At 40.5% G+C, this 22925-nt stretch overlaps 10 protein-coding genes across 10 annotated transcripts; 8 read left to right on the top strand and 2 right to left on the bottom strand.

Annotated features, from left to right (window-relative positions):
• Positions 1-1080: 1080 nt before the first annotated feature.
• On the top strand, positions 1081-2260 carry ATC70_003261 (uncharacterized protein; the record flags this gene model as incomplete). Its single annotated transcript, XM_064822624.1, has 5 exons — positions 1081-1171; positions 1234-1282; positions 1350-1395; positions 1451-1563; positions 1618-2260. The coding sequence occupies 5 exons, from the start codon at positions 1081-1083 to the stop codon at positions 2258-2260; spliced, it is 942 nt and encodes a 313-aa protein (XP_064679224.1).
• Positions 2261-3487: 1227 nt separating this feature from the next.
• ATC70_003262 (Potassium/sodium efflux P-type ATPase) lies at positions 3488-5958 on the bottom strand (the record flags this gene model as incomplete). The annotated part of the gene is made up of 6 exons (XM_064822625.1): positions 3488-3630; positions 3688-4031; positions 4096-4511; positions 4565-5038; positions 5092-5297; positions 5367-5958. The coding sequence occupies 6 exons, from the start codon at positions 5956-5958 to the stop codon at positions 3488-3490; spliced, it is 2175 nt and encodes a 724-aa protein (XP_064679225.1).
• A 574-nt stretch (positions 5959-6532) lies between these two features.
• Positions 6533-7563, top strand: ATC70_003263 (Branchpoint-bridging protein; the record flags this gene model as incomplete). Its single annotated transcript, XM_064822626.1, has 3 exons — positions 6533-6661; positions 6752-7131; positions 7194-7563. 3 exons carry the CDS (start codon positions 6533-6535, stop codon positions 7561-7563), a joined length of 879 nt encoding a protein of 292 aa, XP_064679226.1.
• A 273-nt stretch (positions 7564-7836) lies between these two features.
• Positions 7837-10769, top strand: ATC70_003264 (uncharacterized protein; the record flags this gene model as incomplete). The annotated part of the gene is made up of 2 exons (XM_064822627.1): positions 7837-9843; positions 9906-10769. The coding sequence occupies 2 exons, from the start codon at positions 7837-7839 to the stop codon at positions 10767-10769; spliced, it is 2871 nt and encodes a 956-aa protein (XP_064679227.1).
• A 1790-nt stretch (positions 10770-12559) lies between these two features.
• Positions 12560-13326, top strand: KCS1_1 (inositol polyphosphate kinase kcs1; the record flags this gene model as incomplete). The annotated part of the gene is made up of 2 exons (XM_064822628.1): positions 12560-12815; positions 12878-13326. The coding sequence occupies 2 exons, from the start codon at positions 12560-12562 to the stop codon at positions 13324-13326; spliced, it is 705 nt and encodes a 234-aa protein (XP_064679228.1).
• A 14-nt stretch (positions 13327-13340) lies between these two features.
• On the top strand, positions 13341-14329 carry SEC27 (Coatomer subunit beta'; the record flags this gene model as incomplete). Its single annotated transcript, XM_064822629.1, has 4 exons — positions 13341-13536; positions 13659-13714; positions 13769-13923; positions 13993-14329. The coding sequence occupies 4 exons, from the start codon at positions 13341-13343 to the stop codon at positions 14327-14329; spliced, it is 744 nt and encodes a 247-aa protein (XP_064679229.1).
• A 227-nt stretch (positions 14330-14556) lies between these two features.
• On the top strand, positions 14557-16197 carry ATC70_003267 (uncharacterized protein; the record flags this gene model as incomplete). The annotated part of the gene is made up of 2 exons (XM_064822630.1): positions 14557-15138; positions 15205-16197. 2 exons carry the CDS (start codon positions 14557-14559, stop codon positions 16195-16197), a joined length of 1575 nt encoding a protein of 524 aa, XP_064679230.1.
• A 132-nt stretch (positions 16198-16329) lies between these two features.
• On the top strand, positions 16330-17186 carry nrf1_1 (GTPase regulator Nrf1; the record flags this gene model as incomplete). The annotated part of the gene is made up of 3 exons (XM_064822631.1): positions 16330-16336; positions 16414-16498; positions 16664-17186. 3 exons carry the CDS (start codon positions 16330-16332, stop codon positions 17184-17186), a joined length of 615 nt encoding a protein of 204 aa, XP_064679231.1.
• Positions 17187-17251: 65 nt separating this feature from the next.
• TRP4 (anthranilate phosphoribosyltransferase) lies at positions 17252-17546 on the bottom strand (the record flags this gene model as incomplete). The annotated part of the gene is made up of 2 exons (XM_064822632.1): positions 17252-17382; positions 17438-17546. The coding sequence occupies 2 exons, from the start codon at positions 17544-17546 to the stop codon at positions 17252-17254; spliced, it is 240 nt and encodes a 79-aa protein (XP_064679232.1).
• A 1404-nt stretch (positions 17547-18950) lies between these two features.
• ATC70_003270 (uncharacterized protein) lies at positions 18951-21810 on the top strand (the record flags this gene model as incomplete). Its single annotated transcript, XM_064822633.1, has 6 exons — positions 18951-18957; positions 19009-19094; positions 19151-19318; positions 19382-21407; positions 21468-21573; positions 21642-21810. 6 exons carry the CDS (start codon positions 18951-18953, stop codon positions 21808-21810), a joined length of 2562 nt encoding a protein of 853 aa, XP_064679233.1.
• Between the last annotated feature and the right edge of the window lie 1115 nt (positions 21811-22925).

Here is a 22925-nt window from a genome sequence, read left to right on the forward strand (position 1 = left end):
AAAAGGAGAAGGAAGGTGAACAGACAATCCTATTTGATTATCGGAGTGTTGTTACATGGGTGTGTACTAGTTAACAGTGAGTATTACTATTGCTACTAACTTGTATTTTTTGGGCATTGTTGCAACCACGCAATCAACATGTGAAACATGGCTACACGATCGATGACAAGCTCTTCACAGATTGTGCTGAATAAAGGAGTAAATAATAACCATAAAGTTAATAACAATCATAACATTGGTTTGTTAGCCGAGATGATTAAGACTACATATAATTATATCATGTAGGGGGGAGGGATTTCTCAGTATTGGTGTGTTTGTGTGATCTGTATGATGCTTATGTATGTGTATATGTTTGTAAGGATGTCCGTATGTACTCATGGAAGAACAAACGCAAGAGGGGAGAATCAGGAATGGCGTAAAAGAAAAAGCATGTATTCATCAGTGATGTGATTTACACATTGAACCAAGGAGCAATTTGATCCTGATTTACAGCTATTCACAAAAAAAAGTAACATTGTATGTCGTTCGGCACACACACTTTAGTCGATCTTCCATCAACTTTAAATGATAAATCAAGAGAGCATCCACTCCTTGAATCTCACCCTAAATTAAGCCTAGGCTTTTCTTTTTATGTGTTTATACAAAATCAACCATCTGTAAGTTTACGCGTTACTATTACATTATTATATACTGTATACAGGAGTACACAAGCACACAAACTTTACTCATTTTCTGTTGTGCTCCATCAAGGGGTACCTTCTTTTGTACATAGGGAGCAAAAAGTCAATATTAAACTGTAGCATAGTCATCTTAATAACAATCTGTGTACTTTGGCTTCGATTTTTTTTTCTTCTTTTTCTATAAATAAGCGACATGTTGAATTTTACATCTTTTCTCTTTTTCATCCACTACTTTTTTTTCACTTTTTTTGTTACTGTATTGTTTCTTGTCTTGACAAGTAACTTTCAATTAAGCTAGACGTTTTCTTTATATATAAAGAAAACTCCATATACCATTAGCATTGACGAAAACTCACGCACAATCTGATCAATTAATATCACTCAATCAAGACTGTAAATCATGGAGATTTTAGAACTCGTTCATCAAGAAACAACGCCCAGTTTAGAAAGACCTTTCGAATGCACTTTCACTGATTGCAAAAAGACATTTGGTACGACTACAATGCCATGAAATCAATACGGTCTATTATATTAATCTATCAAATCTATATAGGCAGACGATCTGATCTAGTAAGACACTCTCGAATTCATACCAATGAGAGGTAATTGTCAAATCAAATCCCAAAATAAACAAAACAGCAAGAAAAGCTGAAACAGATTTCATTTTAGACCATTCAAATGTCGGGAGCCAACCTGTGGCAAAAGCTTTATTCAAGTAATTATTCATTTTAGCTTGGTCAAGGGCAAAACAACTAACGTCTTACAAACAGCGCTCGGCATTGACAGTGCATATGAGAACCCATTCTGGTGAGAGACCGCATGTATGCGAGTTCCCTCTCTGCAACAAAAGCTTTAGCGACAGCAGTTCGCTTGCAAGACACAGGTAAATATTTACACATTGAAAATTGCTTTCCTCTGCTAATAGCTTTCAAAACAGACGTACGCATACCGGTAAAAGACCCTACAGATGTCCTTTCGATGGATGCTCCAAGAGCTTTGTCCGTAAAACCATCTTAACCAAGCATATGAAAGGAGATCATGCTACAAATGGAAGAAGACCTTCAGTCCAATGGCAACCTTTCATTGAGGAGAGACGTAAAGTCATGCTCTTGCAGCAACAGCAACAGCAACAGCAACAGCAAAACCAGCATTATAATAATCAACAAAACCCCATGGCATCTTGTGCTTGCACAGATTGCTACAGTAATACAAGCAACTCCTTAGTAAATGCATCTCCACCTTATTGGTCACCTCCAACGCCCGTTTTATCTGTCTATGAGAGCCCTTGTTTGAGTCAAGATGATGCCTCAAGTAGTAGCAGCCCTTCCTCTCCTTCAAGTACATCTTGGCCTTATTCCTCTTCTGCTGCACCTTATCAGCATTATTACCAACATCAACAGCAACAACGAAAGCAACTTTCCAATTGGACTCCTGCTGCCGTTTGTTATGATCGTGATCATATTGTATTGCCTAGTTTGTCCAACATGTTGATCCCTGTAAAGCAAGAATGGTCTAACTCTTCTTCTACCGCTTTACCACCACCAAGAAGAGACAGTGATGTTTCATTATTCTACTCGTAATGTATATATCCTCTTTATTATACCATTTTTTTCTATGTTTTTTCTTCCCATTTGCAAACGAAAAAAGAAAAGTTACCCTTATCCTCTCTTCATCCTCCTCTTTCACTCTCCACTTTTCATGAACAAACACAAACACACAAAAAATCAAGAGCATTACAAAAAAAAAACATCATTTTACTGCACCTTACATACCCGCTCCCACAAAAAAAAAAAAAAACTTTCTTCTATGGTCATTCCCCCTTAATTTCCGTTTCATCTTGATTATTCATCATTATCACAATGATTGCCTCTAAAGGCATAAATCAGGAAACCATCCCTCTTTCTTGCTTATCCTTTTTGCTATTTTATGTTATATTATTATGTCTCTCTTTTATCTACACAACTTGACAAAACCTTTTTATGCTTCATTTATATGCCCTCAAACTTTTCATTCTTTTTCATTGACATCAACAACATTTCGCTCTTGGTTTTTTCCCTCCTCATCTCTCCTCTTTCTTTGCTGAAATCCTTCTCATCATTACTTCAAAGTTATTTTCTTTCATCGGTAATTTCCAATAAAAAAAAAACTAGTATTATAAATTTTGGTTTTTGACATTCTAGGAAGTGTTCCACCATTTGTCAAAGCTTGGTACACCTTCTAAAAACAATTGAATATTGTTGCATTGATATAATGATTCACACAGAGATTTGTCCAGTGATCTCTCCTTTTATATATATTCCCGACTTTTTGTCCAAGTACTCATTAAATACTAACTTAAAAAAAACATTTCTTACTCGTCAGGTGCTTTAATTTGCTTTCGGCTCAAATCCGATCTACGCATTGTGTTCGAGAGGCAGCAATGCACCAAAAGGCGTTCCTGAGCGGACAATAAATAAATTGATTGGTGCTCAGGTTCCGATCTCATCTTTCAGGAACACAGAAATGTTCAGTCGATTTGAACAAATTTGTAAAAACAGCAACAAAATCAATTACTATTCATGCAAAAAAAAAGAAGAAACAAATTTCAGTTAAAGGTAATCAGTTAAGTTGTGTGTAGAAATAAGAGCCAAGATAAGCAGACGGTGCATGAGTCCGTTGTTGTCCTTTTAGATAATATTACATCTTGCAGCTGTGTCCCTGGGTTTTATTTCCATAAACTTCATATTCGCCCTTTTTTAAGCTTGTTGGCTTTTGTACTATTTCTAATCACATTTCTACAATATCATAATGAATTTACACATGGTATGCTAGTCGGATAATTGCGTATTAATTGATTGCAGTTCACATTTTGCAAAGGTAACAAGTGCATTGTATTTTTTCAACGATTCATCTCGAAGCGTTTCATTCAACTGTTGTTCGAGTTGCTCTAGAACCAACCCTAGTTCTTTTGCTTGAGGGGGTATTAATAATCTGGCACTCTTTTATCATTTTTAGAAACAATACATACTCTGTTCATTTTTCAATATAGTCAGCTCTTGTTCCATCATATTTAATTCTCTTTTTGCTTCAGCCAGCCGATCATTCACAAACAAAACACCATCTTGATTGTCTCTGCTCTCCTCCAATTTCACCAAATACGACTGTGCTGCTTTGATTTTTAAAGATAATGCTCCTGCCTTTTCGAATTGACCATTTTCAATGGCCAGCCTTTTGAGTTTTTCGAAATTTTTCAATTTGATAGTGATTTTAGTAATATTTTCTTCCAAATCTATGCATGCTTGTTTGTACTGATAAAGTTCAGCTTGAATTAACTTAATCTCTCTACTTTTACGGGCAATGGATTCCCGAGATCTATTTTAAAAGCGAGCTAAGCGATATGCACATATAGAAAACTTGTGGTTCAACATAATCTCACCTTCTAATCAAAGCATTATGTTGTGCGACCGTCTGATCTCGTTTCTCAATTACGGAATTTAACAAATTCTGAAGAATGCTTTGCTCTGTTTTGCTGGATTGCGCTCTTTCGTTTGCCTGTCCCATCTGTGTAAGCAAATGATCGAGCTCTTGATCGTTCAACTGTTGAGTTGCCTTTTGATCCTCCATGTCTCTTTCGATTTTGGCATCTTTCTCACCCAGTGAGATCAGTTTATGTTGAATTTCTTTCTGACGTGCGTCGATTGCCTTTTTCTCAGTACTATCCTCCTCAACTTCCTCTCTGAACACTTCCAATTTGTCCTTGATGACAGCTTCCACGTCTTGCAGTTCCTTAGTCACTGCCAGTTGTTCAGACTCTAATTGCTTTACTCTCTGTCTCAATTCATCGATACTAAGCTATCTCAAGGATCAGCATTCTGCAGATCATTTAACAACCATGTTTACAATACCTGAATAGTTGTAGATGTAGCCTCCAATGATTTTTTTCTTTTGACCTCTGCTTGCACAGCTTCCTCCATGCGTTCATCTAGATCAGTGTGATTTTGGCTCCACATGTCCAAATCAAAAGCGATTTCTGATTTTTCACTCTCGATAGCCGCTCTTTGTTGCTCCATTTGTTTTACTGTTTCTCTGTGTAAACGCTCTTTATCCGCTGCAAATGTCTCAAAACGACGTCGACGCTCATCTTTTACTTCTTGGCAGCATTTCGCCATGTTTTCCGCATCTTGTGATTCTTGTTGAAGAATATGAATCAACTGCTCCCATTCTTTTCGAATTTGATCTTGGAAATTTCGAGATACAAAATCCGTATAGTCTCTCTCCATCTTTTCGCCTTGAATCGCATACTTGTGCGCTACCTCATAGTTCTCTGAATCTACTGCCTGTTGCTTTTTATGATCATTATTGCGGATTGCGTCTTTCATCTGTATGTTGCTGTTAAGGTATCGCCACTTCCATATAGTATTCATATCTATACCTCATGCGCCATTTTTTGGTATTTGATTTGATCTTCATAATGCTTTCTTATTCGCTGCATCTGCAATGATTTTTTCTTTTGTATCTTCTGCCAACGAGTTGAAGCTTGCAAAAGAATTGTCTCTTTATCTGGCTTGATGATTGATTTCGACGTGACATGCACCTCCTCCTCTTCCAACAATGATGGCGATGTAGTATTAATTGCATCTGTAGCCAAAAGAGTATTTCACGTCCTTTAGTACAGTAAAAAGTTTAACCCATATCGATTCTGATTACCTTGGTTTATAAAATCAAATGCAGATTTGATTAAAGGCGCTCGTCCCTCTATTCGGTCTGACGAAACGGAATCGTCCAACATGCTTTGAGTCAACTTTCCTTTTCCTTTCCGAGATCCATTTCGCTTCTTGTCGACAAACGTAGAAGGGTACTTCTCCATAAGAGCAGAGTAGTTGCTGGTATTTTCTTTCTTCGTATTTTTGTCAGATTTACTGCTCACTCGATCTTCATCACTATCCATAAAGTCTTCCATGATGAAGGAGGATGAGAATTTCAGTGGTTGGTGCTTCGCAACATACGAAGTAGGCTTGGCGTTGCTGTCCTGGTCAATGAATGGGAATAATGATTTGAAGTTTCTGCTGCATGAATCACTGTCTTTGTTTAATGACGAGGTTGAGCTATTGCGGCTGTTATGATCATCGAATGGATCATCTTTGGTATCTCTGTAGATGAATAATGAGTTTGATGCTTGTCCAGGTTGTTGATAACCTGTTCTTTCTTGCTTTATTTTTCTGTCGTTCTCTAACGCATTCTTGTTTGATGTTCGGTTGCTTTTCAGTAGAGGTTCGTTTATAAAGCTAAATGCTGACATAATGCAAAAAATAGAATCATGAAAGGGAAAAGAGAAAGGACGCAAAGTCAGAGCGACGCGGTTTTAATGAGATGCTCGCTTGCCAATGTGTAACTCTGCTGTGAGAGTAATAGAAAAAGCCGCTTTTTAGGCATCTTGTTGGAGGCCTTAATAAGGAAAGTTAAGATTTTGATGGTAAGTCAGGTCAACTTGCAATATCAGATAAAAAAATTTCTAATAAAAAATCAATAATAGTATCCAAGCTGTGTGGTAGCGCTTTCAGATATTCAATCCGTTCACTATAGGCTCTCAAAAGCATCGATGGCCTTCCAAATGAGAATGGCATGAGAATTGCCAGCCAAAATAAATTAAATGACCGTTTGTCATTTTTTCAGCGAGAATAACATACCTGGGGCAAAACTCCGGCCCTAATAAGATAAATGATTGGTTTATATTGTCCAATAAAATCATAAATTAGGGACAGCCATAGAAATATATATATGAATTTTAAAAGCCTTACTATACTTGCAAATCTAATCTGATTTACCTCTTTCTCCCTTTTATATTCATTTATTTATGCGTTTTGTGAACAGTAATGGGGAAAGTTACCAAACATAGCAACAATAAAGACAAAGGAAAAGTACAAAGCTTCTCTACCCTTCGATTTTCTGCTACCAAAGGCTTTGTTTCGAACCAAGCTACAATCACACAAGTCTTCAAGCGAGTAGCTAAATCCAATGCAGCAACAACAATTATTGATCCTTCAAGCAGCTCAAATCAGGGCGAGTTATCAACATCTGGAAACCAAGAATAGCGCTCTGTCCCTGAAAAGGGTGAAGAGAACTGCGAGGCTGAAGACAATGATACTGTCCAAGATCTCCCTCTCAACACTCAGCACAGAGACTTTTTCGAATCTCTCTGTGCCCGCTTGCATGAGGACGGACGTCCTGTTGAATACAACAGGAATACTGTTTGGGTGGAGCCAATTAATCCCTATTTTGCACTGCTGAAGAAGATACCGGCGAAGGAGGAACCCAATAAAAGCCTATATCAACCTCGAGTATTTCTATGGCTACCTCATCACTTGCTTCCACACAGGTCCAAGTCTTTAGAATGCCCCAAGTGTAAATCTCCACTGGAAAGCAAAGGCTTCAACAAGGATCCGCATGCTAGAAGAATCGTTGATCTTGCAAGGTAAGTAAGAGTAGAGTAGTTAAAGGCTGAAACGTTGGCTTGATTGCTAATATGAAATTTAGTTGTTTCCATCTGTTGTCATGCAGATACGAATGTACAGTGACTGGATGCAAAAAGCCTGGATTTGAAGACTCATGGCAATCTCACGACCCCATCATTATGCGACAATTGCCACAGGAGCTACAAATGGAATTCCCTGCCGTTTTGACTAGCAAAGGAGGTGTTTCCAAAACTGTTGCAAATCTCCTTCGTCCGTGCATACAAAACTCAATGGGTCCTCAGAGATTCCAAAAGTTACTCCGAGAATTGCATGTTCTTCGTCAAGATCAGCTGGAACTCCAGTACTTACTGTCATGTTTGGCTAAAAAGAAAGGACTCCTCCGGAACTATTTATTCCTACCGTACTCGAATTTTGAAGACTCTCACCAGTAGGCTGGCTATGTACCAAGTGCCACGTATTTCAGGACTTTGTACACAGCAATGATCGAGGAACTCAAGCCAAAGATGGACAAACATGCCATGCTTCTTGAGGGCAAAGTGCTTAAGTGCGATCACTCTTTCAAATTCCCGAAACATATCGCTAAAATTGAGGATGCTGGTGTATTCACTGCCTTGTTCACCGTGACGAATGAGTATGAGGAGATCGTACATTAGGTTCTGGTCCCCTCAAAGTCCCTTATCTATCTGAAGCATTCATTGCAAAAGATGAAAGAAGCATACGAACTTTATGGACATGAGATGCCGGTAGCTTTCTTCACTGATAATGTGCAAAGCGATAAACGATTCTTGGAGAGCATCTTCGACTCTTTGAAGGTCATTCAAGAGGTCCCACGTCAGCAAGAGACTGCAAACAGCAACGCAAACCGGTCATTCCTCAGGCTGCCAAATGATGTTGAGATAGATTATCTCAATCGTGATGTAGGGTTGATTATTAGGAAGATGAAGGATCTGAATGACAAGTTGACCGTCGAGAGAAACGCTGGCAAGCCCTCGGTTATTGGACTTGACACAGAGTGGAATGTGAATGACGATCCGCATTACGATCAAGCTGATGTCATTCAGATTGCTCATGGCAATACAGTGGACGTCCTGCATATTGATAGATCCTGGCCCGCACTTCCCAAGGAGCTTGTAGATGTGCTTGTAAACGCTGATATCATGAAAGTTGGAAGAAGTATTGGTGTTGATTTCTCTCGTCTCAATAACCGGTTCGGAATTGAATGCAAAACGAAGTTAGAGCTAGGATCATTCTGCTCTGCACGGCAGCTAATCTCAACAGGTACAATGTCATTGTCAGACATTTCGCTATGTATACTTGGTGCCCCTCTTGATAAAGGCTCTCAAAGAAGCGAATGGAATATGGCTGACCTCTCGCCAGATCTTCTAAATTATGCTGCAATTGATGCTTGGGCTAGTTTGGCCATCTACAGTGTTGCTGCGAATCATCTGCCTGCTGGTAATCGTGTGCTTCCTACCTGTCCAGTTGGTTCCTTTGTAGATGTGATGCCTCCACGAAACAGTCAAGCTGTTGCCTACGGCGAAATCGTAGTTAATGGTAGCACAGCAACTGTAAGAATTACAAAAGTATATGTTCCTGGATATCTGGCAAATGGTATTGCTTTGCAAACATATGGTGAACCACCATTTGAACTGAGAGTTCCTGCAGCTCATCTCATCACAGCTGCTTCACCATCTGAAGCCTCGAGTATTTCCTCTGCTAATCCTACCGCCACTAGCGATCCTGTAATAGCTACGCCAGTAAGCAATCCCAATGCTATCATGGAGTCAGAAATTCAGTCAAAGATGCAAGAGATTTTTGGTGATGCTATAGACAGGGTTGACAAGGCTGGCTTTACCAGTGGCTATCGACAGTTTGCTTGGTATAATGCTGATCCCAAAATTGCTTTTACTCGCGTCGTCAAACACATTTTTCATTTGGTGGATATGATCAAGCCTTGTAAGAGACACACCTTGTATAAGCAATTCACTAGAAAATTTAGTGAAAGCTTATTTACGATTGATGAGACTGACAAAGAAAAGGTCATCGCGGCATTTGCACAGAAAAGACTTAGGGATCCAAGCTTTACACACACCTGGGATTCGAAGATGAAATACGATCGTGCGTGGTTGTGGAGAAGAGTACGAAGAAAGGTGTCTGCTCCTGAAGTGTTGCTTCCTCTTTTAAAATCCTTGTTTCTTTCTTACGGCCCTCTGAAGTGCGCAAAATCTGGAAGAGCACTGTTTGATAAAAAATCTTGGGATCAAGCAGCTGCTGTCTTGAGAACAGTGCAATTAGGCCATGTATCTGATCCGCCAGATGTACAATTGTACATTAAGACAGGAAAATTGGACGATCTCAAGCTGACACTCTATAGATGCATCCGTGGAACAAACTCTTTAGAAGGCGGAGTCCACCAGAACTTGATTCGCAAGTTTGGGTCGTTTGGTGCTGGTCCAGAGCTGGCTAATGCGATGCTTACTGAATACAGGCTGAGACATAATCTCGACGTGGGTTCAAAGAACAGGCATTCAGTCATTTACAAAAGCCATTATGATCCCTGGCTAGTTCAGCATATTGATCTCTTGCGTCAAAAAATGGGATTCAGTGCTGACACAAGAAACATCGCTTTGTCTGTGAATGCTTTGGAATATTGCGGTTCTGGTGAGCTCTTTGGTATATGCCCTTTACCAAATGAAGAGATGGTCAAATTGGTATCTTGCCCTCTGAGATCACGGATGAGAGCTTGCCTCTTGTAGACAAAACAATTCCACAGCTCCAAGACACTGTCTTCATGAAAGTTGGGTCAACTTTGCGCTCACATCTTGACCGTTACAAGTTTGTTGCAAACAATCAATGTACAAAGTTTGCCGTGCTTGCTGTCCATACGATGAAGGAGAAATCCGAATTCAGGGTCATTTATGAAACTCACTACAAGAATAGCAACAATAGAAGGATAAATTTTGTTGATTTTGCCAGCAAGTTCAATGAAAAGGCCAACGGTATTGATATATTCTATAAAACCACGGACCATCTCGAGAAGTATTATAAAGATTTTGAATTACAAGACGGAGTATCCAAAACAGAGGAGATTCATCAAATAGCTTTGAGACTCATTGAGCATCAAGTCGTCTCCACTAATCAGCCTTCTCAACTACTGCCTGCAGCATCGCCAAGAATACCGTCTATCAACAATGCTTTTGCTCTCGTTTCTGCAGCCACAATTGATGCACAAATACCGCCGCCATCTGTTTCATTGCAACTGCTTCAACCGCAATCACAACAGCCACACCTACAGCACAATGTCCTCCCTGCTGGCTACTATTTCCAGCCATCATTGCCCGTTCCTAGCCACAGACTACAAGATGTCTTGCCCGTTCCTGACCACAGGCCCCAAACTGCCTCGCTGGTCCCAACACACAGGTCCATCTCACCTCGACTGCAGATGTGCCATCCACATCCCTACCAGAAAGCGCCAGTAATAACAAAAAGGGTTACAGCAAGAAAGTGTAAAGGTTGTGGAAGTGAAGTCTGCAATGGTAAAAACAAACGAACAGACTGTAGTAGTCCAAGATGTTTGAAATGTGCTGCGACATCTGGCTGTCCAGGTATCTGGGATGCCAAAAATTGCAACAGGTGATTGTAAAAATGATATATTGTCATCAATTAAAGCCAACCTTTCTATAAAGCACACGTATACATTATTCCGTATTCGGATAATTTGAAATATACTTGCTAGTACCATAAGCACCGTGTCATTTAGACACCTACTCTTATGAACATCTTTTGCTTCGGCGTTAAATTTACTGTATGAGGCGATTACATGAATTAAAACCGTAAAATTCAAGAATTTAACTTGGCTGATAACCTTGCCAATATCAGAGCTATACCACTTTCTACGTGCATCTTGTAACACGAGAAATTCCTGCTCAAATGCGCCCAAACTTTGCTGTATTCTGCATACTTTAATTTAATTAGAGGTAATGAATTGTTCCTATCGATGGAGACGTGGCATTATAGAAGAGCCACACTCGCAAGAATGAGGGGCTTTTATGCGATAATAGAAGATTCAAGCCTCCATTAGTAGGATTATAGATGAAGCTGAATAGATGGACGAAGGCGGTCTGCAATCTTGCTCCAGCCGTATAAGTTGGTAGCCGCTACAGCGAGGCAAAGGAACGCGAAGTGCAGAGACACTGTTAGAGAGACAAGCAAGTATATAGCTCTCTCACTTATGATGCCAAAAGATGGTAGCTGTAGTGAAGCCGGTAAGTATATGATCAGCAGATAGAGATAAATATATTAGTTAACAAAGCAAGCTAAATGCAAATTACATGCTCCTCTTTCCGTCTGCCAAGCTGCAACCCGCTTTATTTGTATTGTCAATTAGCTCTACATTAAACAGGTTATAGGGATTGTGTTCGGTAAACAAACACTATTTGAAGACGATCGTTTGCCGCATACAAATGAAAATCTGTACTTGTTTACATCTGGCACCAGTACCAAATTTCATAAAACGTCCATAAAGGGTATTTATTCTACTCAAGCACTCGAGTTTCTGTTCTTTTATGTCTATTTACATTAGTGATATGTTTGATTGCTGCAACATTTTTTTTTACATCCAATGCTGATCTTTGTTGTCCTTACTATCATATCTTTTCAGGCAATCATCTCTTGGCAAACTGTATAATCCAACTTTCTATATACAAGATAACGATTTGAAAACAAGGTTTATGATGATATTCATTTCATTGCTTGAGTTAGATATTGTTACTTTTAGCGCACAAGTTATACACTGCCTTAGGGCTGTAAATGCATATCCTTATTTTTCAGGGCGATCGGCCCAGCTCAAGTAACGATAAAAGTATGTGTAATGGTAAGAGCAGTGATAGATATTTGCCAGAGACACATCGCATACGAATGATACATATATTCTATATGCCCTCCTTAAACATTTGTTTCACTCTCTTTTCCCCCATTTACCCTTCTTTTTCTTTCTTTATACCTAATACACATATTTCACACATATGCATTGCTATTTAATAAATCTAAGCTTAATCTTTTCTTGTATCATATCATATTCTGAAGCACTTTCTTCCCAACTGCTACAAAAGCGTCAAGGTATGTGTTGAAGACATCTCGTTTTCAGGCACTTGAATTAATCCAGTGCATAGTATGTGGTGAGTCGTGGACGTTTTGCTTACCACTCTCCAATGCCACATGGATTCAGAATAATGAATACCAATTTGTCTGGAATAAAAAGTAAGCATCGTAGCACTTGACATCACTGCGAAACCACTGAAACTGACAAGACCTATAGCCATTCCTTCTTTATCAATAATGTATGTAAGTAGATTTCACTTGCGGCCAAATTGTCATTATATTCATTATGCATTGTTCAAGAGAGACGCTGAATTTGATATTCATTTGATGACACTATCGACCAAAGCTGAACGACGTACTATTAAATCCTGGTTCAATCTCTTGAGTACAGATGAATCCCTTGCAGTTAATGTCACTGACGACTGGTTTCCACATACACTATCGAACGAAGCAACCAACAGGACATGGACCATGTATGCATTTTTGCTAGGGCATGATTCAGTACAACCATTGGCAGACCATGCTTCCTTCAAGCTGAATGCTGATGCCAATAATGCAGCGTACGTAAGTATACAAGTAGTGCGTAAGTGAAATCATGATGAGAGTGCCCACATCTAGACACTCAGGGCCACCATCTTACCATAGAAATACCTCCAAAGTCCATCGTTATTAGCAAAGAGCATTTCCCAGAGAAATGGAAGATAGCGCTGATTATTCTTGCTATTGTCGTTGTGATTATAGCGCTTTGTATCATTATTTGGCTCTATAAGAACATGCAGAAAGAGAAAAAGAAGGCAGCAAAAGCAAAAGCAGACGCAGAAGCATCGCTACAACGCACTCCAAACAACAACATGAACAGCAAGATGCAGAGTTCTATTTTAAGTACGCCAGATGCAATGATGATCGCTGATACGTTTCGTCAAGTCATGTCTACATTTGATATTGATAAACACAGAAATCAGGTTGGAGAGGATTTGCTGAAGCGTCAGCTCGAATCAGAAGGAACATCGGTCTCTGAAGTTGAACGAAGAACATCTTCGACTAAACAAAAGCAGGCAAAAAAATTGCTACTAGCATCTCCTTTCTCTGAATAAAAACATCCTTGATCATGTCTTTGAAGTACACTTTGAACGGCGTATTCTCTGTCTATAAACCAAAGGGATGGACGTCTAGAAAAGCAACTGATTTTGTGCAGCATGGTCTTTCCAACGAGTTGTGGACACATTCATCACCCATGCGACAAAGAGACAGGGTCAAAGTTGGCCATGGCGGTACATTAGACCCGATGGCAGAAGGCGTTCTTGGTATGTATGTAGTATGATGGTGGAGCGTGGTTTGGGGTCGGCAAACCAGGGGTAATTTTGGGTTTCTAGATATGGTTACCATGAGCACTATCCCACTAATTAGATCTGCGCATGTTGTATAGTGTTGGGTGTAGGCAAAGGATGCAAACAGCTGACCAACTATCTTGAGGGCACCAAGGTATGTAGAGTGTAACCTGATGGGACAGCATGGACAAACAACCTTCATGTATAGGAATACATTGTGGGAGCAAAATTCGGGCAATCAACGGATACATTTGATGCAGAAGGCAAAGTGATTCAAATAGGTAAAACCGAGCACTTGACTCGCGAGCTGATTGAGAAAACACTGCCACAATTCCAAGGCCATGTTACGCAAGTGCCACCAATGTAAGTTATTACAAAATCAAGGAAGGAGGTTTGTTTTTAAATGATCCCGTTATGGTAATTCATCTGTAGCTATTCAGCATTGAAAATGAATGGAAAGAAGCTCTATGATTATGCAAGACAAGGTGTACCATTGCCAAAACCAATTGAGCCTCGCAAGGTTTTTATCGACGAGATTGAGTTGATTGATTTGAACAGTGATCATACCGAGTGCAAATTACGTATCATTTGCGGAGGAGGTACTTATATGAGAAGCATCGTTCATGATATGGCTATGAGTATGGGAACCTATGCACACATGACTGCATTAGAGAGAACACGGCAAGGCCGATTTACAGTGCAAGATACATTGAAACTAGATGCTACCTTCTCTGTGGATACTGTCATGTCCAAGCTGATGCTGGTGTAAATAGACAATTAAGGAGGAGTGTAAGTGATATGGCTCCTCCTCCTCCCCCCCTTAATAGATGATAATTATTTCATTGTACGACTTTTGTAAATACAAGAATATATACACATTACATACACGCACACACTATCTCTAGTGCAGCACCAGCAGCTGCTATTTTCGTTATCCTTCTTTCTTTCCTTCTCTTTTTTTTTTTTTTTTTTTTTTTTTTTTTACTGAATAAAAATATGCCCATCTACCATTTACCCTCAGAATTACTGCAACAGATATTACAGCACGTACTTGATTCACCCGATGCCTCATCACAAGAGCTGTTGCAATGTGCCTTGACCTGCAAATCCTGGAGCTATTTTGCACTGCAACTCTTGTGGCATAAACCACTGATACTCAAGCCGCAAACATGGCTCAAATTCTCCAAAACGCTTGCACTCACCAACACATACATCGCCTACGCTCCACTTGTACGACGCATCAATCTATCAGCAGTTACTGAATTCATTAGCGATGAATCGCTGCTCTTACTTTCTGTTTGTAAACAGCTGGATCGTGTTACATTAACTGGATGCACATTCATCACAGACGCTGGCTTGATCAACTTTCTGAGACAGGATGTGGGTCGATACTTGCTGTCGATGGATCTGTCTGAAATCAAGCATCTGACGGACGACACAGTGCTGGCCATTGCAGACTCATGCAAGAGGCTACAAGGACTCAACCTAAGCGTGAATCCAGTGAAAGAAGAGGAATGTCATGGTATCACAGACAAGAGTATTGTCAAATTAGCTGAGAATTGCAGAGATTTGAGAAGAGTAAGGAGCCTGGTTTAAGGAGTGTGTCGTTTGGTACTTAGGAGTGTGTCTCTTTTCATTTTGTAGATTCGTCTATCCAACTGGAAACTACTGACGGATGAGTCGATTCTGGCATTGACCAAATACTGCCCAACGTTATTGGAAATCGACGTGGTCAATTGCTCCATCACCAATCAGTCCCTGCTGAGCATATTCAATAGCTGCCGAGAACTGCGAGAACTTAAAGTGAATCAGTGCCATTACCTGTCTGACGATGGATTCGTTCAATCAGCACTGACAACATCCATGCCAGGACGCATCTACTATGACCAACTTCGGATATTGGAGCTCACCAACGTATTCGGCATTACAGATAGAACAGTGGATTGCATCACACAGGCTGCTCCGAAGATGCGCAATCTAGTGCTGAACAAGTGTGTCAATCTGACGGATCTGGGCATCGAATATCTCGCTCGATTGGGCCGTTACCTGCATTATATCCATCTAGGCAGTTGTAAAAATATCTCAGATCAAGCCATTATCCAACTCACGTCCAAATGCACTCGCATCCGATACATTGACCTGGCCAGTTGTCACAAATTGGGAGATGCCACAGCCGCTGCTTTGGCAGCACTGCCTAAGCTGAAGAGAATCGGATTAGTAAAATGCCACCGTATCACTAATCACGCCATCATGGCATTGACCAGAAATGCTCGCACCAGCGTCTCGCTGGAGCGTATTCACTTGTCCTACTGTGAGCAGCTCACTGTACAAGCCATCTCGGTGCTCGTTATCCATTGTCGTCGTCTCACCCATTTGAGTCTATCATTTATACCCGCCTTTCAGCATGAAGAGTTCCAACGATTCTGTCGACCACCGCCCAAGGAGTACAATTCAGAATTGCAGCGCACATTTTGTGTGTTTAGCGGGCAAAATGTACATGACTTGCGCAACTACTTTAAATCCTCGGCCTATCTCAACAACAGCGACCTTGGAAGACGATTACATTACGCGCAATCGATACAAACTAGAATAGATGAAATGAGTGAAACGTTGCAGAACAGGCTATCTGTGCAATAGCACTCCGGTGAACTCGCTCCCGGATGATCCTCGCCAGACCGGGGTCGAAATACCATCGTATAAATATTACCGCAAAGTGGTCAATAAAAATCCTTTCTTTTGTAAACCTTTAATCTTGGTCAATCTATAACTATGGGTGGTAAATATCAATCAAACATCCATCCATCCTATACGCAAAAGAGAGAGAATGATACTAATCTATCCACACTAAAAAAGCTTACAAATATCTTGAAGAGCTTTCCAGAAAGAAACAATCCGATGTTTCTCGTTTCTTGCTTCGTGTAAGATGTTGGGAATTCAGGTACAATTCAGAATCCTTGTATTCTATTTAGGCTTGAATACGCCTTGATCTCCAATCCCTGCATGGAGATTTGAGATCAGGAGTTTATCAAATTCATCCGATGAGCTATAATTGTATTTAAACTGAAATCTCCCACCTTCTGGTTTTTTTTTTGTAAATTTGTAGACAATTGAACGTTATTCATCGTGCCTCTCGTCCTTCTCGTCCTGATAAGGCTCGTCGTTTGGGTTACAAGGCCAAACAAGGTTTCGTCATCTACCGTATCCGCGTTCGTCGTGGTGGTCGTAAGAGACCTGTTCCCAAGGGTGCTACCTTTGGTAAGCCCGTCAATGAGGGTGTGTCTCAACTCAAGTATCAACGCTCTCTCCGTTCCACTGCCGAGGAACGTATTGGTCGCAAGTGTGCCAATCTCCGTGTGTTGAACTCTTACTGGGTCAACCAAGATGCTACCTACAAGTACTTTGAAGTGATTCTCGTTGATCCCTCTCATAAGGCTATCCGTCGTGATGCTCACATCAACTGGATCGCTAACCCCGTCCACAAGCGTCGTGAAGCTCGTGGCTTGACTGCCATTGGTAAGAAATCCAGAGGTCATGGTAAGGGTCATCGTTTCAACAACACCAAGGGCTCTGGTCGTCGTGCCACTTGGAAGCGCCGCAACACTCTTTCTCTTCGTCGTTACCGTTAAATCATAATCTGACAATAAACCAACATTTCGCATCACTTTTTGTACATAGTAACTGTAGAACATGTTTATTTGTCTTTTTCTTCCAATGTGCGTAACAACATCTTGATGCGATATTCTGCTTTGGCGTTTTCTGTGCGCAACTTTTTGATCTCTTGCTGTAGCTCTTCAGTGTTGTCATGTTGAATGGGTTGATCATCTATGGCTAGAGTGTTACCTGCAGGACCCTCTGTCATTTTGATATTTTTGCGTACCTGATTTGTGAACGATGCGCTTCAATTGATCGACTTGACGCTGCAAAGCTTCTACTGCCACATTGACAGGTGTGCTACTCAGGAAATGATCTTGTACCTGCTCTGACATTCTTGATTATTAATGGATGGGGAATAAAAAGGAAAGAGCTTTCAAATTTGTATTTTGTTTCGACAGCATGTTTTTTTTAAAAAAAAAATACAACGGGGGTCCAAAAGACAGTGGACAGGAAATGTATGACATTTGATTTCGACTTTGTTGCAACATCTCAAGGAGATTATATTTACTAAGGCCACCATGATTATGCTAAGTTTTCTTTCGAAAAAGGAGGGGCTGTTAGTCGTTAAAGGAGCATGTTGGATGTGGACGAAGAGAAGGAAGAAGGTAGAAATGTTTTCAGGCTGAGGGATCTGACTACAAGCATCTCTCTCCACTGTCCTTTTATACAGGCACACACCATCACGCAAATATACATGGATACTCCTATTTCTTTCCACACATCACGGAAAGAATGATACATTTGTATACAACAAGCAAAAGACGTCTTGCTTAGGGTTACCCTGACTCGAAATCATGTCGATGTGAGTATTTACAGCTGAGTTGTTGGACCCGTATATATATATTAAATTTGATTGATATTGTATTATTATTGTTCATTAAATATGCGTATATAAGCTTTCTATATTGAATTGATCTCTCTCTCTCTCTCTCTCTCTCTGTTAGCTTGGATTCTACATCAGTTTCATTAAAACTACGAATGAATGTGTGTTGGTGCGTACAATGCAGGGTTGCTTCTTTTCCCATCTACCTGAAATTGTTTGAAGTATTGTAAGGGCCTGGACGCTGCTTGCTATTAAGCTTTTTTTGCTATAGCAAAACAAGCCTTTGTTTTGCGTGTGTTACGCTAAATTTAAGATAGGATCACACAAACCATTTATTGTAGAATGCTGTATTACACATATTAATTTTTTCGTCTTTTTCATCTCCAAGCAGTTTTTTTTTTCTCATTAGGTTGCCCCTCTTTTTCTTTGAAAGCATACATAAAAAAGTATATCGAATCTAATTTATATATTTCTCTTTTTTTCATTTCTTCTCTTCTTTCTCTTTCTCTCTCTCTCTCTCTCTCTCTTTTATTCCATTTCTTTTTGATTGAATACACATCTGGCTGTATAACAGAACATTTGGTCAATTCATCACAACATTCATCGAAACAGCAGTAAAAAGAATTTAGCAGAATGGAAGGACCAGCATGTACAGGTTGTCAGCTTATAATTGAAGAGGGTTCAGTGATAGCATTTGGTGATTCGTTGTTTCATCTGAAATGGTAACTACTCGAGAAGTTTCCCTGGCTGCAATTGCATAACAATAACCTTAATTAGCTTCATTTGTGCAAAGTGCTCTGATCCAGTGGATTGCGAATCAAATTTGCTGCTATTAACAAACGGAAGACCTGTTTGCGAGAGCTGTTCTTATTGCTGCAATGCTTGTAAGCAGGTCATCCGAGATGAAGCCATCATGACAGGTAAGATATACGAGCCTCATTGCTGGAAACCTGTACTTAGGTGAGCAATAGGTGATGAGGCGTACCACGCAGACTGCTTTCAATGCGTGTCATGCAAAAAGAAGATTGATGATTTAGTATTTACCCAAACCAGCAAGGTACATGACCAATGGACCCTGATAGATATACATTAAGGCTGACATTCGCTTTACAGGGCATCCACTGTACACCATGTCATGAAAAACGCAGAGCCGAAAAGCAAAGACGACGAGAAGAACGAGAAAAGCGACTGCAACTGAAGCAGCAAGCAAAGGAGTTGCCAGCCATCCCACCTGCTAATGCCGCTACTGCTGCTGCTACCTCTTCTCCTCCTGCTGCTCAGGTAAATGACAATATGAAGAAATATAAGGAGAAAAGAGGTCAAATTTCTAATAATGGTGTATAGTCTCGAAAGAAAAACCTGCTTGGCACAGCGACAGCATCTCATAGCAACAGCAATCGTCATACGAGCCGCTTATTCGATCCACAATTAGTTGCAGATTATATGCAACAATCGTCAAAGAGAGACCCACCTACACCATCTCGTTCTCGTAGCAATTCAGTAGAGATTCCCCCAAAAATGCGCCTGATAGGGCCCACTCCCTCACGATCTGAAGTTGTGACAAAATCACCCAGCTCACCTCCTTTATCCATTGGCGACAACAGTAAGAAATCTAAATTAACTACATCGAGTTCGCTCACAGACATGCCGTCCCTCAATCTTTCATTTTTTGATAATGAATCTACTGACCTTGTCAATCTGACCAAGAAGTTGGGGGCCAACATCTCTCTGGACATCTACGGCAGCCAGCAGGACAAGCAGAAAGCTGCAGCCGTTCCCGTGATTGTCAAGACCACTGAAAATATCACTCGTGCTTCGCAATACCTCGAGTCCTCCCTAATGACTGATGATTACGACTTTCCTCAACCACCAGCAGCTGTGTCGTCCGCAGAGTCCATTGACAACAAATCAAGCCTGTCCATTTGCACCGTGTCATCCTCCTCAACTACCACAGACCAACTGCGCACAGAACTTGATGCCACACAAGCTAAATTAGCTGCTATGCAAACTAGTTACACCAAGATTAAAGACGCAAGTCGCAAAGCCTTGGATGAATTTACACGTGCAAAGGAAGAGTTTGCCAAAGAAGTTGCCTTACGCCAACAGCAAGAGTACACTATTTTGCAGCTAAAGCATCAATTGCACCTGGCTTACCTTGCTAAACAGCTTGCAAGGCCTGAGCTAGCCGCCATCACCAAAGAAGAGATTGAACGGGTAGCCAAGATTCGTGTGGAATTAGACAGAACATGCAATGAACTCAAGGGCTATCGTAACGTACTCTGCAAAGACATTGAAAGCCTTTCAAAACAAACTGGCCTTGTGGCTGTTCAAGACGCCTTGGCCTGTGAAATCAAGTCTCTATACAGCGATCGTGAGCAAGTGCGCATGGAAACCAAGACATTGGAAGCCATTCGAGATGATGTGCTGCATGAAATGGTGATGCTCAACACCAAAAACGCTGAACTGACAGAGATGAACAACGACTTGTCACGTCGTGTCACTGAAAGAGAGCGAGAAGCTGCTGCTGTCATGGCAGGCACTTCCTTTTTGTACTCTCCTTCGCCCAGCTTGTCATCTGAGCTCAACTCTCCTATTCTACAACAACGCAAATCCAGTGAAACCAGCATTCATTATCATTACCAGCAGCAGCAACAACAGCAACAGCAACAGCAACCCAAGGTCTTTAAGCTAAAAAAGAAGGGCAACATGTTTGCAAAGTTAAGCGGGAAGAAGGACCCTGCTGCTCAGCTATACGGCCACAGCAACCTGACGACCTCCAGTACGCTCAGCTTGTCGCAATCACCAGACCTTTCGTCCAAAAAGCAATCATCTGAAAGCATGCATCAACACGGATCACATACATTTCTGCCTACTTCCTTCTTGCGACCTGTCAAATGCGATGCTTGCGGTGAAAAAATGTGGGGTCTGTCTGAATTACGCTGTCAAGGCTGCCTGTATGCCACACATGCTCGCTGTCTACCTCATGTGCCTCAGTTGTGCTATGGGTCTCATACCAGCAGCAGCTTGGAATCGCCCCCTGCTGTTGAAGAGACTATCAAGCTGTTTGGCGGCGACCTGGCCGAACGTTCTCGATACGAGGATAGACCCATCCCATTGATCATTGAACAATGTATTCAAGCTGTCGAAAAACGAGGTATGGACTATGAAGGCATATATCGTAAATCTGGTGGTGCGGCACAAATGCGACTGATTCATCAATCATTTGATGCTGGCGAGCCTGTTGATCTGGAAGACGATGAATCCGTCAATGACATCTGCGCTGTAACAAGTGTTCTCAAGCAATATTTCAGAGAACTGCCTAACCCCCTGCTGCCTTATAATCTGTATTCTCAATTTATTGATGCAGTGTGTAAGTATCTGACATGCCATACTAATCAAAACGAGTTGCTGATCTGTCTATTATGTATAGCAAACCAAGTTGGCCAAAACAAGACAGACAAGTTCTTTGAACTGCTATCACAGCTACCAAAAGTCAATTATGACACACTTCGATTACTGATCAAGCATTTGTACAGGTAAGTCTGTCGAATATTACGAAAATGACTAAATAGCCCCTCGTATCGCTAACAACGCATTCGGATAGTGTCCAAAAACGCCATAACGAAAACTTGATGACAACAAAGAATTTAGCCATGGTGTTTGGACCTACATTGTTGCGTGATGTCGAATCAAGTCGTGATCTCGTTGATATGAGCTACAAGAATGCTGTTGTCGAATTTTTGATCATACACGCTTACGATCTCTTACTTTAATTTATAATATGCTATTACTACCATACTCTTCCCCATATGCCACTTTTACTGTTAACCTCTGTCTTTTTCACTCATCCTCTCCTCTTTTGCCCCTTTATTCCTTCCACGTATACCATATTACATACTCTATACATATAATCTATTTATTTTTTTTATATCTACCTCACCATTTATTATTATAACTATTTCGCTTCTACTTTGTTTCTTTTTACTTTATTACAAGATGCTCCTTTCTTTTTCTTTCATTATTACAGAATAGAACAAAAAAAAAAAAAAGCTCCTTTAATTATCCCATTGATAATGTAGTTACACATGATTACTAGATCAAGAGGCTTTGGCTGATCTGTAGAACAAAGCAACCAGTTGCATACTTGCATAGTACATGCAAGCGTCTTTCTCGATCTTTCCAAGGCCTTTCCTCTATTCTATCAGGATTTCATAGATTGCCTTATTTTGACTAACACGATATTGATTGACATCTAATCAGTTTTCGCAAAACAAACGGCAAAGATATTCATGCAACAGCTTATGAACATTTGGATCAGGGCAATGGTTCGTGTGGTTTTTAGTGTTAGGCAATGTCTGCGATTTACTATAGACATGGGGTTTAGGGTATTTTGTTGAGATTATCGCAGTGTTTACTTACGGACATTGACGATCGTTCGGAAAGGAAAGAAACATTGGTTGATAACAAGAACATTATGCACATGCATACTCTTAAGTGCTTTGATACATTGATGGTTAACATACAATGTCCCTCGACGACGCAAACAGCCAATTGCTCAGCGCATAAGGATCTATCTCGCATCAATCAGCCTCAACCCCAAATAGAGCACCCCATAAGTGATTTGCCTCTTAGCAAGTTTCAGTTTCGAAAATGCAACTGTCTTTATTTTCATGATGCATAGTATCTAAACAAACAAACAAACAGTTGCGCGCATAAATTCACAGCTATAAAGGCGTTTTTCGAAAGATTTCTTTTTTCTCCTTCTTCCTCTTCTTTATCATAATAACAGCACATAATGACAATTGAGGTAATTGGCGCTGGCCTTGGCCGCACAGGTACCAGTAGCTTTTGTGAGGCATTGGATATACTCGGGTGAGTTAAGCTACGT

This window comes from Mucor velutinosus, assembly GCF_035048745.1.
Source record: "Mucor velutinosus strain NIH1002 chromosome Unknown tig00000165, whole genome shotgun sequence".
NCBI classification, from domain to species: Eukaryota; Fungi; Mucoromycota; class Mucoromycetes; order Mucorales; family Mucoraceae; genus Mucor; species Mucor velutinosus.